General features: G+C 31.8%; 2 protein-coding genes across 3 annotated transcripts in view; one reads left to right on the top strand and one right to left on the bottom strand.

Moving 5' to 3' along the window:
• LOC106474329 (putative transcription factor p65 homolog) overlaps window positions 1-5,272 on the top strand; it is a 16,248-nt gene extending 10,976 nt beyond the window's left edge. For both annotated transcript variants that reach the window (XR_002613927.1, XR_002613926.1), the window contains exon 11: window positions 2,449-5,272. The gene's annotated coding sequence lies outside the window, so the exon portion shown is untranslated. The remainder of the gene's footprint in view (window positions 1-2,448) is intronic.
• Window positions 5,273-5,665: 393 nt separating this feature from the next.
• Window positions 5,666-17,069, bottom strand: part of LOC106474330 (putative tRNA pseudouridine synthase Pus10) — a gene marked incomplete at its 5' end in the record, with an annotated part of 13,145 nt that continues 1,741 nt past the window's right edge. Inside the window, 9 exons of the mRNA XM_013935021.2 lie at window positions 5,666-5,988; window positions 6,648-6,747; window positions 7,326-7,424; window positions 7,870-8,031; window positions 9,508-9,563; window positions 10,184-10,260; window positions 11,782-11,838; window positions 12,168-12,293; window positions 14,089-14,174. Coding sequence (XP_013790475.2) covers window positions 5,950-5,988; window positions 6,648-6,747; window positions 7,326-7,424; window positions 7,870-8,031; window positions 9,508-9,563; window positions 10,184-10,260; window positions 11,782-11,838; window positions 12,168-12,293; window positions 14,089-14,174 — 802 coding nt within the window. The remainder of the gene's footprint in view (window positions 5,989-6,647; window positions 6,748-7,325; window positions 7,425-7,869; window positions 8,032-9,507; window positions 9,564-10,183; window positions 10,261-11,781; window positions 11,839-12,167; window positions 12,294-14,088; window positions 14,175-17,069) is intronic.

Below are 17,069 nucleotides of genomic sequence, written 5' to 3'. Positions count from 1 at the left end.
AAAACCTAAACCAACTCACTGCTCTTGTTGTAATCAATTCATTATATAACATAAGATGAATGACACCTACCTGAATCAAGAATTTTTAACCTACCCATGCCTTGTTCTTAGAATTTCTAGCAAATATTTCCAAATCTGAGATCCTGAAACTGTTTTGTATTGTTATCTAGAGGTAGCAACATCATAATTAGTTTTTAAGACTACCTTGGTTGCATTCTGAATTATATCACTTCAGCCCCATCCCTAACTGTAGCCTAAATATCACAAAATATATTTCAAAAGTTCTTTGCCAGTTGACAGGAATTTAGTACTTTTGTTTTCTGAATCACTGTTTCTGACTGAATTATATAAACAGGGTTGTTGTAACTTGTGATTTATTGATGGTAGTTAAAACATTAGATAAAAATAACATTAAGAAAAACTAAATTGCTGATACTCATGACAAGTAACTCATTGCAAGTAGAGTTTATCAGTTTTGTATGTAGTCAAAACATACACTGTTTGTAAAGTTGATTGTATAACAGATGTGATGTAAAGTATGTAACTAAATCTGAGATTTTATATTTATATACAATAGGAATAAGTGTAACTGATTTCACCCAAACTTACACAAGTTTTCTGCTCTAAACATAAAATTTCATATATAAAACAATAATTAAAATCTAGATGAGTAAGAGATTCTAAATTTCTGACAAGCATAGTAAATGATAAAACTGTGTGGTAAACACAGATGTAGTAATTACATTTAATGTGTTACTGTACAATAGAAATAAATGTGTTTGTAAGAACAATAATATTTTCTCATACTACAGTAATTTTTTTTATGAAAGCCATCTTGCCTAATTTAGACTTTTTAAACTTAGATCTTGGTTTACTGCAATGTAAATTTTTTGTGATAAAACAGTGCTTTTAAATGCATCTCATGATTTGTTTTATAAGCTGATTAATGTGTATGTTTTGTAGTTTGATTATCCTTGTTATTTAAATGTACCTATCAGAGGAGTATGATTTGTAGGAAAATAAAGAGTGGAATAATAAAACTAAATAAAGGATATATTAGAAAAAGGTTTGTATAATTTACATTCTTCACTTTTTATCTATAATATTATCATTTATTGTTAAAACAACACACTTATGATTCTGGTTAATTTCTTTTTACTAATGCAGAAAGTTTGGAAGACTGCCAGTTAAAACAGCAGAGTTGGCTTGTACGGGTTACTGTGTGTACATTTACATAAACATCATGTACAACACCGTTACACAAGATGTTAACAGTACAAGTGTAGCATGTGGTCTCATTGTACATGACCATGTACAACAGTATAGAATACTTACTCTATACTAAATTTTTTTTTTTGTGATGTAACCCACATTCAAAAACAGCTTTAACCTGGGCCTTATATCTGTTGAAATTAAGTACTGAAACGAGTTCTGTTTACCGTGCCACTATACTGAAATAAATTTTGAGAACATCACTGAAGTCTTGAACTTAGTAGGTATACAAGCCAACCTCTGATGATAATCCTGATGCTGTACAGGTAGATTTATTTTAACATGTGACCATGGACTTGGATCTCAATGGGACACATCAGAAGACATGACCCAAAGCTTCTGATTAAGCATTATCACCAGTGATTTTGATAGTTTATGTTTTGTTCAGTGTAAGAAAGAAAACTGGGCATGAATGTGAAATATTGAAGATGCAACATACATGTATTAAGGGCTTCTAGCATATATATATATATATATATATATATTCACTGTATGATCAACTCTTGTCTGTTAGGACATAAGTTAGTCTGTCTTAAAGTATGTGTCACAGATGAAACAAAACTAGATGGTTTATGTGTCACCCTGTATCTGTACTTGATAAAGTAATTTTTAAGATAATTAATGATAGCAGATTGTGATATCTTACTGAACTGAAAAAAAAAAAAGTTCATTGTTGTCTGCCACTTTATATGAGAAGTTCGGTGTATTGTTTATGTTTTGTACATACTTACTGGACATTAAGATTGAAAAACAAAAGTTTTGCAATTTTAATTATTTTGTCAGTTAGTGTTGAAGTTATAAAAACTGAAAAGAAGAATTAACTAACCTTGCTTTGAAAGTGTCTGTCAAGGTTAAATTTGAATAACCCTTAAAATATTGGATTGTAAGCTAAAGGTTATGAGAAATTATTATGCTGTTTCAAAGTATTTTTTCCAAGTGACAAGTATTTACTACTATTTTACATTGAAACTACATCCAGTTGTTGGGACATTTTTCCTTATATAAAAAACAATAACTTGCACTGAAAAATTAAAAATTTGTGGTTAAGGGAAAAGAAAGAAGAAAAAATGCAATAGGTGCTTTTGAGACTTTACTATTTTACATTTACAGAGGTTGAGTATGTTATAATTAAACAATTTTGAGTCTTTAATGAGATTTACTATTTTACATTTACAGAGGTTGAATGCGTTATATTTAAACAGTTTTGGAGCCTCACCATGTCATCACATCTAGTCATGCTCTATCTGATGACCATGCATCTTGACAATACCCTGGCATGTCTAAAGCAAACCACTCAACCCTGCTTGTTTTCCATAACCCATCTGGTATATGAATACAGCTGTTTCCCAATACCCATTTCAACATCTTGATCATCCATAGGTGGTACATCTGGCAAACTAACTGGTATTTGATAGCATGAATACCTATATTTAATTTTCAAGCTGCTTGAAGTATGTGACAGTTGAACAGGAGGTATGATTTGGAAGCCTTACTTTGGTGAACACATACTTTGTTAGCCTCATTTTCAGATGGAGATACTTGTGTTGTATACTATTACCTGTAGATGGCTTTTGCCCCTTATTTTAGAGTTTTATGATTTTCACCTGTTACAGAACTCCACACTTTGCTTACCATGACTGGAGTATGACTTGTTATACGAACCTTTCTGGATAATCCTGGTGCATGATCATATAGAAATAAAACTTCCTTTATTTATTCTTTCATTACCTACAATCTTGGATCTTATGATTATTTAAATCAATTTATCTGTATCTTTCTTTTATAAAACTAATAGAAGGCAAACACGCACCCATCAGGTCACATTCGACCCTTGTATTTTACTGTGCTATTACTGGTTACTGTAAAATGCTCACAGATTTATGAAGCCATCCTTTGAGTGAAAAACTCTCCATGACAAAATAAAATTAGGACTTGCTCACATAAAGAATACAGAGATAGAGGGTCCTCTATAAATCAATGAATATTAAAACTTGTCTACTTTTGAAGTTTTTTTGGTAGAGTATTCATGATGAAACTTAGTTGAATGGACGACAACTGCTTGTTGTAATTTTAACTGACAATGTAAGTGACATTAAAAATTCCAGAAATTGTTGTTTTTTTCCAGCTCTGCCGAGCTTAAATAAAAAATCATTTTAGAGGTGTTTTTCACACATGCGCTGTAAGTATCCAATATTTAGGTAAAAACTTTGTGTTTGTGTATGCATCTCCTTCTAAACGAGTTGACCAATTTAGACAAAACTTGGGATGCTAACTTAGCAGTCGAAAAGCAAACCAAATTCATATTAAACTTTCCCATATATTGAAATATAAAAATATTTTATCTATCATTACTGCAGTAACTACTGTAAATAGTTAAATTTGAACAAAACTTGTACCACAACACAATTCAAAGATTTGTAAATAAAGTTTTCAACATTTTAGCTATGTTTTCCATAACTAAAATATCCAGCTACAATGAGCTGGATTTTTTCTGATTCACATCATTTAACTTTCAGTTTATAATAGGGTTAGGATAAGTGCTCAAGCCTGATTTAGGGAAGTATTTCATAATTAAAAGATTTTTTAGGATATTTCTTACTTCTTGATGTAAAATATGGTCTTCCATATTCAAGATTATTGATACATTCAATGAGTTAAGTGTACCAAATTCGGACAGTAGAAATATGCTTTGAACAAGAAGTGACATTACTGCTTTGCTATTTCTGCCAAATTTCTTGGCTCGACTACTACACCTCCTCACTTCTAATCCACTTCTCGTCTTGGAGAATGAACGCTGCTGAAAATCATCACAGATATTTTGCTCAAGTTTAGCACAGTTGTACACATTTTCTGCAATTGCGAGAAAAAAAAAGTATGGAGGAGTGCATCTCAAAATAATCTGCAAAACTTTTAAGGTAAGACATTTAAAAGTCCATTGTAGACTAAGAGTTTACTTTTACTTGCGTATTTTCACCGGGTTTGTCAGGCTTTCACCAAGAGCAGAGCTGGGTATGCAATTTGTTATTCAAAAAACAAGTGAAACTGCATATCTACTTATTTATATATATGTTACTTAAAGTATAACTACAATTAAAACACAAACTTCCTTTAGACTTCGTGTTGGTAATGATGATTGTGAAACCAAAGTATTGAATTAAGATTGTTTGATGTCAGATAAGCAGTAAAATAACTGCTATGAAATATCACTATTATGGGAAAAGGACAATTTTTTTTCTGAAGTAACTAAAACATGTCAACGTACATTTCACGTAATTGGTAATATAAAAGAATATGTAGTCTAAAGATTTTCATCTGTTGCTAGATATGTATTATGTCTAAAATTTTTACTTTGAGCCCAGTAATCTTAAGATTTAAAAATATTTTCAATACCAAAATTAAGGACAACTGCATGCAGATAGTCATTGCAGCTTTAAATGAAAATTCTAAAACAAAACTTTTTATCTGTTGATTTGAAACACAAGAGCATTCCAAAATATACTGAACAGAAATGCATTTTTTTTCAATAAAAATGTTTTGGATAGTGAAAGGCTTAGTACAATATTCATATTTGTAAACTTTTGTAGTTAGAAGTTAACTGTGTTGAACTTGAAGATTTATTTTTTCTAAAACCAAAACTTTGCATTTAAAAATGTGTTTTATCATTTACTTACCTTGTAGGTGACTAAACATGTCCCCATGTTCCCCTTATTTCAGATTACTTAAAAATGTTTAAATACTAGAAAAATATCATCTAAACATTTTATTCTGTAATTATGTTTTATTTTTTTAAGGAGAAACTTTGAATGGATGCTAGTGACAAAAATTTAGTCTTCCACAACGAGCAACCTTAAAATGGTTTACAAAAATCACTCCTCTCCATAAGTGGTATGTAGCTTTTAATAACACCTATGCCCTAAAAGTTACTAAGCTAAATCCAGGTTAAGTAATTGGCACAATGGACCACCTAAAAAAGTTGTAATCTTTTCAAAACGAGACCCAAAACTCTTAAACCAATTCTCATTTGGCCAGACTTATGCTGTAATTTACTAGAACAATATAAGGCTTAATAGTTGCAAAAGAAAATGAGTTACTTGTGGCAGTAGATTTGTGTCAATGGTTTTATAGTACACTTCTTACAAACAGTTAAATTTTAACTTGTTTTCAACTTTGACTCAGTTTAGCAACTATCTTCAAAACGAGACCCAAAACTCGAACTCTTTTGAATAGCTGACTGTTCTTCTGAAGAAGATATAGTCAACTGTTAGAAAGCGCTCGAAGTATGCAAAATTTTCATCCAATTCATCTTGCCTGTTAAGTTTTATCCATCACTTAAACTATGGAATAAAGAAAAACGAGTGCAGGAGCAAAAGTAAAAATCCAAGAATCGTAGAACTTCAACTTAAATTCCAAGTTGTATTCTGTGTTTTAAGAACTTTGGTTTAGAGTCAGAACAACAAACATTCTTACACTGCATCAAAATGTTTAATACATTTCAGTTTCAAGGCTATTACTGATAGCTAAAATTAGGTCAAATGTAGCCTTCTCTTTTTAACCTGCTGTGCTGCACAAACAAGTTTTTTCAGCAGTTAATTAACAATAGTGTTAATTGCTTCCCATCAACTCTTGACACAATTTCTTTCCACGTGCTTCGAGGTACCAGGTTTTCTGGAAGACTTTTCAGATTTTCTTATGAGGAGGCCAATTCAAATCTATACACTAGACAATAAATAAATCTAAAATTAGTGTCAATTTCCTTGATTATGATATTAAGTATACTTTACAAGAAACTAGTATTAACTCAAAGTATTGCCTTTTTGGGGTTTTTTTCCATATCATTCACGATTAGTGGGGTCAACAAATTGCATTATATTAAGTAATTTTATGTTTATTTGTTACAGCATTCACTGAAGATAACAGACTAAAAAAATAGGTAATACCATTCATTGTCTGTACGAAATACACATGGAATCCCATCACCAACTAGTACAGTTAATTGCAATACTGAGGGTATTTGATGTATAAATACGTTCTGGCAAAATGTGTTTAAAAAGGCACTGGTTCTATATTGAATCCTAAATTAATTAAGTAGTTAGCTAGTATACTGTTCTGTTACTGAGTAATTTCTTTGTTTTTAGTGTACAAGCATCTTTATATCACTTAAATATATATAGCATTCTAGTTAAAACAAAAAACTGGATTAAAAACTAGAAACATAGTTTTAACTTTGTTTTACTATCTTAAACTAAGAATAATAAAGAGGACAACACCCTGATAAATGATACGCGATACAATATTTATACAGTCAGATTATTCATAACCTTATAAATATACAAGTGATCAAGTCTCAGACGGACTAACATTATGGTTATTTATACCTGTACATCCAACTCAATAATGTCAGTTTCTGCACCAAGAATACTTCCAAGGTGTGGGACAGTTCGACCAAAATCTCCATGAACAAATTCTTTTACATACCTGACAAACAGTTCAGGATAATCAATGACATTAAGAGAAAAATATGAAAAAGACTTACAACTTCAAAAGTTTCATAACAACAAGTATGTTAAAAGATACAAGTTAAACACTCAAACTGTCCAAACTAGAAATTAATCAAACACCACTGTAAAAATCCCTTGAAAAAACTAATTTTGGTATTAAGTTTATTATCGAGCCTCTTTCATCACCAAAAAATATCTGGGTTCTTATTTTGCACTGACAAAAATTGATACAATTATTTTTCTCTACGTATATAGATTTCTCGTAAATATTTATTTGAAACAATTACACCAAATAACTGGACTTGCAAGTAGTCTTACAATCTACATTACTAATCCACTGACATCAATCAATGTATGTGTATGCATAAATAGGGCTTTACTGGAACCACAAATTTATATGAGAAATACTGTGAGATATCATTTTGTCATACAATAATCTCAAATGATATTATTGAAATCTAAATATTTGTAAGAAACTTTGTGTTATGTGCAGCACTAATTACACCCGTATTAATATGTTTTCTAATAATAACTACAGTTTTCATACAAAGATACGTTCCTGCTTGGGTTGAGAGATTGAGTTGAAACCTATGCTCATCCATCTTTTCTGCCAACATTTCATAAATTACTCTTTCTCTTACTGCAAGAGGCCGTCTGGAAAACAAACAAAAATCCTGGTTATAATTCATGACAATAAGAACTTTCAAGTTAAGTGAGTGTAAACTAATACACAAGAAAAAGTCATTACACAAAGTGCAAAGTATAAACAATGCCTTAAGTAAAGATATCTAAAAAGCTTCACTGACAGAAGTTCAAAGGTAAACGTTAAATTGTTCAGTTTACAACAATAATAACTGTTGAGCTTTGTGTATGTTTATTCAATAACATTACACGAGTGAGCTCGAAGCTATGGTGATACCGTTGTTTTTTGTTTTCATGCTCTTTTATATCATTTCAAAACATAACAAATAACTCGGGTAATAAACTCACAAATATACAATCTGAAAATTTGATAAATTAAGTAAAAACATTTATTTATGTTAATGTTTTTGAAACCCCTATATTAATTATATCTGACCCATTTAAAGAATATACAAACCTGTGAAGGACTCTGAGAGGTGTTTTTTGTTGAATTTTTACATTTTTAAGCCCTGTCAATTGTTCAATATCATCCTTTGTCAAAGGCCTATTCATGATGCACACTGCAGAATACATCTTCCGTTTTTCTTCTTCTCCCTCCTTCAACATATGGATGTCTTCTCTAAATAAATCAGCATGTTTCAATAGGTTAGTTCTACCTTATCTATCTATTAGGCTTAAATCGGGGAAAATTTTAAAGCGATTCTTCCATATTTTAATATTCTATAAGACTTATGTTATTATACTTCATATTATGTGAACGGTGTAGTATTTAATGACATTACCCTAAACACCTATACAAACTACTGTTAAAGAGACAAAACAACTAAATAAAATAAATAAAAAAGTACATTTTTAAATACCTCATGTTCCTTTATTACTAAGACAACTTTCATGGTTAGAGGAAAATAATGATTTTTTTGTTGTTTATAAGCTTGATGTAACTAACTACTCTGTTAAAAAAATTATGAGAGATAAACTTGATAAAATGTTTTAAACGTAAAATACAAGCAACATACAATGTCAGTTTTGCACAGTACTATATTTATAAATACATTAAATAAATGAGTTATTCTGGCTGTTTTTATAACAGAAAAATATTTAAAATTCATACATTTTTGTAAACAGTTTTTTTTTGGCAAGTCTGGAAATATACCAACAGTATTTTTTCAAACAGAAAGCATGTAATTACTCTTCTTTATTGTTTTCTACCTGAAAGAACACAAGATTTAGTTAAGTAAAAATTCATTTTGGTTTAACTTTAAATGTTTTGTTTTCAAATTTCGTGCAAAGCTACCTGTACTAACTATTCCTAATTTAGAAGTGATAGACAAGAGGGAAAAACAGCTATTCAACACCACCCACTGCTAACTCCTGGGCCACTCTTGTTTTTTTTTAACAAAAAGTGGTACTAACCATAACATTATAGCACCTCCATGGTTGAAAGAGTAAGCATGTTTGGTGACAGGATTTAAAGGTGCAACCCATAGATTGCAAGTCAAGCACCCTAACCAGCAGGCTTGATTTTTATGTTATGTACGAGTTAAGATAATATCACAATTTCTGTACCTCATACTATGACCCTCGCTTTCAGAAGTTCTGTGTTCATAAAATGCATCATTCTAAATGATCCCAACAACAGCTTTACCTGTACAGCCCATTTATCCTTCATTAATTTATCTCATTGCCTACAATTAGTAAAATGTGTCTTTCTCAATCCTGTACTGATTGTTCCCATTACCTTCACAACATATTACAGTCTTGTGCATTTTCTTTAAAATATTAATAACAACTCATTAGTATTATGGTACTGTAACTGTTTCAGATCTGTATTTGTACATTTACAAGCTTACCATGAAGTGATAGGTAACTTTTACATTAAAAATTGCTGTTTTCAGTTTTCTTGTTGTTATTAAAGATGTTATTTCATTTTAAAGTTTGTTGACAAGAAATAGTTTTAACTGCATACCTTGAACTTAACAAAAATGTTAGTATGCCACTTAAAGTCACGTCATTCTTTCATTTATTGTACATGAAAAGTCTTAATCCGTCAAGTCTGAATTCCAATTAAAAATACCAAATCATTAACTTCACTCACTTCCTCACGTCTTGCAAGTCTCTCACAGCTATTTCGTTGGTACTCTCATTAATAGTCTACCAAAAGTGATAACAAAGAGTTCATTAAATACGTTAGTCACAATAGAAAAAAAGTTCATTACATTCTTAGATTAACAAAGAGTTAATTAAAGACATTAGTCACAATAGAAAAAAGTTCATTACATTCTTAATCGTGATAATTCATTCATTCCATTCTTTAGTTACTTGGAGACTTAACTGAAATTATTTAAAATATTTATCTCTCTCATATATTGTATTCAAACAATAAATTCAATTTTCTAAATAATCCCTTGAGAATTTTCTTTTTTTAGATCTTTTTTCGAAGACAGACAACAGTTCACACCAAAAAAATAAGAATGAAAACAAGAAAATGTATTTTCTGTGCTAACAAACTATCCATAGATCCTTGTCTAGGCTTTAGATATATTAGCAAGATAAACACAAATTTTGCTTGGTCCTATTATCAATATAAATATATTTTTACATAATAAATAATTTTTAAAAGAATGTGTTAGTAGATGATACTAGGCATACTGTAATAAGAATTTTTCAATATCAGTTTTAATATTTATTTTAGTGAAACAAATTGCACAATTTCAGAGGATACTTCTATATTTACTGTGATGCTTAATATACAAGTAAAACAGTAAACGAACTTCTTCAATTTTGTTTATGAACTCTTGGCTAACATCTCTGGACCGTGGGTTTAGCAGTTCAAGAACAAATGGCCTACCTAAAATAAGAAGAAAAGTCTCAGTGAAGTGTTATGCTTAATTTTATCAGAACTTTTTACATTTGATAATTCAAGACAAATTCTGACATTATGTGATTCTAATATGGGGTTGGAATTTTAGTACTGGTGCATCAAGACAAGTTCAGAAAAAAAAACCTGTCTAACCATCAGTCAGGATTTCACTTCCAAGAAACCACCGATTTTCTCAATGATGTTATCTCATTATTTATCTTGTGTACATGATTGCCATGTGATCCATTTCCAAGGAGGACATATTTTTACACGTTTTAAAACTGGTCTCTTTAAACTATCCTAAAGTACAAATTGTAAAAACTTGTAAAGATTTTAGAATCACCTTTTCAAGTGTCAGCTTTTGGCTAGTGGCTCACAAGATTCTATGAAAAACATTTATAACAACTTACAAATTCCGTCTTAAATGTACTTCCTTTTCCAAATTAAAAGTTTATTACATTTTAATTTTTTTTATCAAGGCATCATTTAATCTAGTCTATACTTCCTGGCTTTAATAGACAAAGAACAACTATAAAGGCTTTACTCTTTTTTTTATTATTTGGCTAGTTTACAACTTTAATTTTCCATGTGGGGGTCCATATGGACCTCATGCTAGTATTAAAGAATTAGACATTAATCATTAGGTTTATTTTTTTTAATTATCACAGGTATTTTGCTTAAAATAATCCATACAGACAAACTCACATTGGACATATACATTTGTTTGGTATTTCAGTAACAAAAGAGTTCAATAATATAATGACTTTCTTACTGTGTAAATAAGTTTTATCAAAGTTATGCTGAAGGCCCTTTGTACACTTCAGTTTGTTAGAGTTCTTGTCTTTCCCTCAGTTATGTACATTTTAATTTAATACAAGGGGCATCTGGTTCTGCAAGTTGTCATCCATTGTTTATATCAGCTTACTAAGTCAAAAGTTGTCATCCATTGTTTATATCAGCTTACTAAGTCAAAAGTTGTCATCCATTGTTTATATCAGCTTACTAAGTCAAAAGTTATGTTATCATCCATTGTTTACACCAGTTTACAAAGTTAAAAGTTGTCATCCTCTTAGCAAATGTTGTCGTCTTGTTTATAACCCTTTACTAAGTCAAATAACAGTTTACAAAGTCAAAAGTTGTCATCCTGTTAGTACCAGTTTAGAAAGTCAAAAATTGGTTCATAACAACAGAAAAAAAACTTAATCTGAATCTATATTACTTTCACTGTGTATTAAAAAGCTAATTCTATCAAATCATAAATTAATATTACTCATTAAAACTTCATAAGTAAGGAAGAAATACTTGCAGCTGTGTATATTATTATTATTACTAAATTTCACAACTGTTGATAACAGGTCTAGAAAAATAACAACATTTCAGAGATTTAAAGATCTTTACCAACAGCCTCTTCTCCAAAAATTATTACTTCAACATCCTTTCATCCCATTAAAAATACCTAGTTAGAAACACAACAAAGTATACAAAACTAGGCAACAAATATTTTCCTACCTTCTCCAAGCATTCTGACATCTACATCCTCTCGTCCAGAGGAAGAAAACACGATTTCTATTTAAAAACACAATAAAATTAAAATTAAAGTACATAATGTTTACATTAAGTTTAAATTTTGTAATTTCAGACTCGTGTGTGAACTGAGCATATATCATTATACACAGCTTTCTAAAGAGATCTTATTTCTATGAGAAAATCACAAATTTCTAAAGTGTATTAGAATTTTATACAAAAGAAAATCAACTCTTTGTTAAGGATCTCATCGTAGTTAAAACTTTGAGTTTTCTTTAGAAACCTCCCAACTAAGAAAAAACTAAAACTTAAGCATTTAGGGTCATAGGAATTACTAACTGACTAACAACAAAGAAAGATTATTTACTTACTATCTGCTACGATGAATTTGTTCACCACATCAACTATTAAATCTTGAACAGAAGTTTCCATTTTCTTTTCACCTTCAATTAACCATGGTGTTTGGCAGAGTTCACGAGAGTATTTGTTGTATCGACCTACATGACAAACTGACGTTAGACCAGTTTCCAGCATATTTTATAGTAACCAGTATCTGTTAGATGTTATAAATAATGATTTAGACTGTTACATGAAGATTTAAATTTATTCTTCCTTTTAATAAAATTGCACTAATCCTTTCTCAGTGTACTTTATAAAATTAATTAAGATTTTCTTATTACTGCAATAAGTTATTGTGTATAACACCCAGTCTGCAAGTTAAAGAGACATGTTTGATAGGTTAATTCCCAAACAAAGCTTGAAATTATCGTAATGTTGTGAAATAGAAGATTTGGTTCCTCAGCTTTATAAACTCTATAAAAACCACTTTCTCTGCAGTTATCATCAGTTCTGTCAATAGAGAGAGCCAAGAAAGGCATATCCAGTCATCATCTTTGTTGTGATAGTTTCTGCTTGGAATCACAAACAAATACTCACCAAGTCGAGTGTTAAGGATGATATAGTAGTAGTATTAATAGCTGTGGCAGAGGTAGATGTAACAGCAGTAATAGTGACAGTAGCAGTAGGACAGCATCACCAGCATGGAAGGAAGGAATGTAGACCAATCAATAGTTTTAGACCAAGGCCAATCTAATATTGATAAGCACTTTATATTTGACCAATCATGGCACGTCAACATGAATACTAATATTTTGAGCTAAAGAAATGAGTATGGACAAATCACTAACACCACTGAGAGATATCTTGTGGTCAGAGAGCTAACGGATCAAGCTCTTTATTAGGACATATTTTGTTTGGTACTAACTTGTATACTAAACCCCCCTTTAGCCCAACTTATCCCCCAAATTCGTTTCATCAATTTTTGGACTAGGTGTCAAATGTAAAGATATTTCAATCATGACATTTAAAATAATAGCTTACAATTGTAGGTGGATGTACAAGATTTAAGATTCAGCATAAAGAGACTTTCAAATATCCTTTGAATTATACAAAACTTCATTGTTTTTGCAACACAAGTTTTGAAATTGCTTCCTGTACTGGATTAGATAGCTGCAAGAACTTTGACAATTAGTTGCATAGTAAATTAAGCCAGAGAGTTGAAAACCACTTTGTCTAGGTTGTATCTCCTGCCATACATAGCAATGCTTTTTTCCTTCTTTAAGTGAGTATAATCACTTAACAATTAGCAAATAGATTTCAATAAGGTTTCAACTGAAGGTTAACCTTTGGGTATAAGTAATCATCTGGTGACTGACAAGTAAAATGTAAAGAAATCCCAGCTGATTGTCAGTAGTTTAATCCTCTAGATGAGGACGAATATTATATTATCATCATATAAAATCTGCAATTAAGAAACCAGATAATTATGAAAGGCTTAAAACTAAGATTTCATTTAATCCTTGGGATAAGGATAATGATTAAATAATCACAAAGTCTACTACAAGGAACCCAACTAGATGTGAGAGGCTTAGCTTAGATTTAGTCTAATACTCGGGGTAAGGAACAACAGCATATTATTATAAAGTACAGCCTAATATAAAGAACCAAGCTAGTTGTGAAAGGCTTAGATTTAGTTTAATTTAATCTTTATTTAATTGACTTGAAAAACATTGTGACAAGCATTCAGTTTTCTCTTTGTGATAGTTTTGTTAGGCAACAGACAGCCCATTATTTATTATTCATGAAAAGTCTACCTTCAGAGGATTAATTCAGGAATGAGTTTCAGCACATTTGTATTTTTGAATACTTCAGTTGCTTCTTTGCTAATGTCCTTTTGGTTTATATTATCCGTATTGTAAAATCAAAATTTGACTTAAATGCAGTCCACTTTACCTGCTAAGTATAACGGAGAATGTGTACAACTTATATTTTCATACTGGCAAGGAAATGCTGTTACTTGAGGAGGAAATGTGGAATTCCTGTAGCAAGATAATCAGTAAAAAAGAAGAAAAAGGTCATTAAATAGTATTTATAAATATTAAAAATAAGCAAATATCTTTTGTAAAGAAATGCCAAATCAATTGCACAATTTACAAATAACAAAGATAAACATATCTATAGATGAAGCTTAATCTTTTAACCCTCATCAGCACACCTGGGGTCCAAATGGACTCCAATGACTTTCTCGATTGTGTATCTTTTTACATAATCATTATAAATTTATATCAATTTATGTAACTGTCAAGCAGATACACTGGATCAATACGATACTACTGTTTGTGAAACAGGCAGATGGAGTAAGTAGCTGTAATTTAATATTTATCTGGGGTCCACGTGGACCCCATACTATCATTGACTACCACTATATATGCAGTTCACCCTATAGCATACGAAACAAATTTCTAATGATCTATTTCACTATATAGGCTGTTGTAGAGGTTAATTCATTAAAGTAGTACAGTATCATCATGTCTGTTTACTTATAAAATAATTACCAGGATCTGAACTGACACTCCACTACTATTGCCAAATATATCTCAGCTGCAGAAACTATTAGTTGTTACATACCAGTGATGATAACTCATTCAGTACATAAGAGGCAGAAGGCAGTGACTGTGTTGGTGCAGTTGAAGATATATCAGAGGTAGAGGATCATGTGACAGAAGAGTCATTCTCCGAGGATGATGGCATAGATCAATTCAATGTAGCACAGAGCGTACAAAGGAGAGGAGTGGCACAACAGAGTGTTAGAGAACAAAAAGGATTTTACCCAGATGTCAAGTGACGTGGATGAACACAAGATGATCCTTCAACATCAAGAGGCAGGGGAAGAGGACGTACTGGAGGTTGAGGAAAAGTGACACAAAGAGCAGAGACAAGTAGCAGAAACTGGGCATGAGGGAGTAGACAGCACAAGTAGCGGAACTGAACAAATGAAGGCCAGGTCTAGTAAAGTGTGAAATCATAATCCTTATGCAGTACACAGTCAAGGCCCACAGGATATAATCAGATATTCACCTGGTGTCACTCAGGTAGGACAAGTGAATAACATAAAAACTGTACCTTAATGAAAATATATTTAGCATTATAATCAGAGAAACAAATCATGAAGCTGCCAGGGTTTATAAACAGTGGAATGAACAACCAATTACCACAACTGAAATCAAGACCTTTATATGACTGTTTTTGTTGGCTGGACTCTACAAATCTAAAAATGAGCCCTAAAGAAACTTTGGGCATCCACAACAGGGATACACATTTTCTGGGCTACAATGAGCCTCAACAGATTCAAATCTTTGCTTCGATTCACAATAAGTACACAAGAGCAGAACAGAGATCAACAGACAAATTAACAGCCTCTATGTGGACACTTTTCTTGGCACAATTCGATGTTCCCAGCACTGATATTACAGTTGATGAACCATTAGTTCCATTTGCATGCGGATGTCCATTTCACCAGTTATATGAAAAGCAAACCAGCTAAATATTGAATAAAGGCATGGTGAAATTGTGAATCTTGGATGAGCTATCCCCTGTAAGGACAAGTGTATTTCGGCAAACAAACAAATGAACAATGTGACGTGAATCAAGGTGCTAGAGTTGTGTATGATTCAGTGGATCCATATTACAACAGTGGGTAAAATATAAATGAAGATAATTTGTTCTCCAGTGTACCTCTTGTGGAAGAGCTCCTCACACATCAATGAACCTGCAGCAGCAATTTACTGATTGTGATAAGCATGTATGCGTATGTCATTCCTCAACAAGTGTTCTCTCTGATGGTTGCTTATAATGCTCTATTTCATAGAAACCTGGTTTGATAATTGTTGTAAATAACCTAAATGTGTGTTGGGGTCTGGTTGGACTCAAGGTATACCTGTTGCAGAAAAGCTCCTCACACATCAATTGACCTATGTTGGAACAAGCCAGATATTCCAGAGGAAATAAAACCAAGCAATCAGCAGGTGGTAAACTCCTTTGTAGTTGAATTTTCTGGACAACTTTCTCTAGTATCATACATGCTAAATAAGAGACAAGCAGTTGTACTATTGTCATTCATGCATCATGATGATGCTGTGGAAGGTGAACATGCAAAGCCAGAGATTATAACCCACTACAGTGCAAACAAACAGGGAGTGGATAACATGGATCATCTGGTAGGAAGATATTCAGTAAAATGGTATTATTTTTCAATTTACTGGATATAGCTTGCATTGCAGCTTGTTACGTATAATTACCAATAAGCCCAAATGGATGTCTAACAAACCGAAAAGTCACCGCTGAGAGATCTTACGACACCTTGGCGAGAGCTCGACACAATCCCATATACAGCAAAGGATTCAGAATCCAGGTTCCCTCCAAAGAAGAGTCAAAACTGCACTGGTAGATTTAGGTATGCTGATGAACCAGTACAACAGCATGCTGCAAGCAGTTACCAGTAGGCAAGCACAGATATTACATGAGCTCCTTAGAGACTGACAGGAAAGTATGACAGCAGTTTACTGGTTGTGTTGCGTCAAACGTGCCACATGTGGATATGCATTGTTGTGGAGAAGAACAACAACAACTTTCCAATTGACAAGTGAAGGGCATTTAAACGTTCCAGTTGCTGACAAAAGATCTGTGCATTGACAGTTCACTGTAGATTGAAAAGTTCGAAATGAATTATTCCTTTGATGTCCCACCAAATGCAAAGCATCATTTTCTGCAGATGGATTCCAGGTTTTGGGGTCGGAAAAGGTTTTTGTCTAGGACTGAGTCATTGTTTTTGGGGTTTAATATTCGCATAGAGAATCTATTTTCATCACTGGTGACAATTCTGTCCAAAATGGTTCATGTGCATTACGCACCATAAGAGACGAGGCAAAGTTCAC

This window comes from Limulus polyphemus, unplaced genomic scaffold, assembly GCF_000517525.1.
Source record: "Limulus polyphemus unplaced genomic scaffold, Limulus_polyphemus-2.1.2 Scaffold7080, whole genome shotgun sequence".
NCBI classification, from domain to species: domain Eukaryota; kingdom Metazoa; phylum Arthropoda; class Merostomata; order Xiphosura; family Limulidae; genus Limulus; species Limulus polyphemus.
Note: the sequence above shows the minus strand (reverse complement) of the source record. Positions and strands in the feature narration are given on the sequence as shown.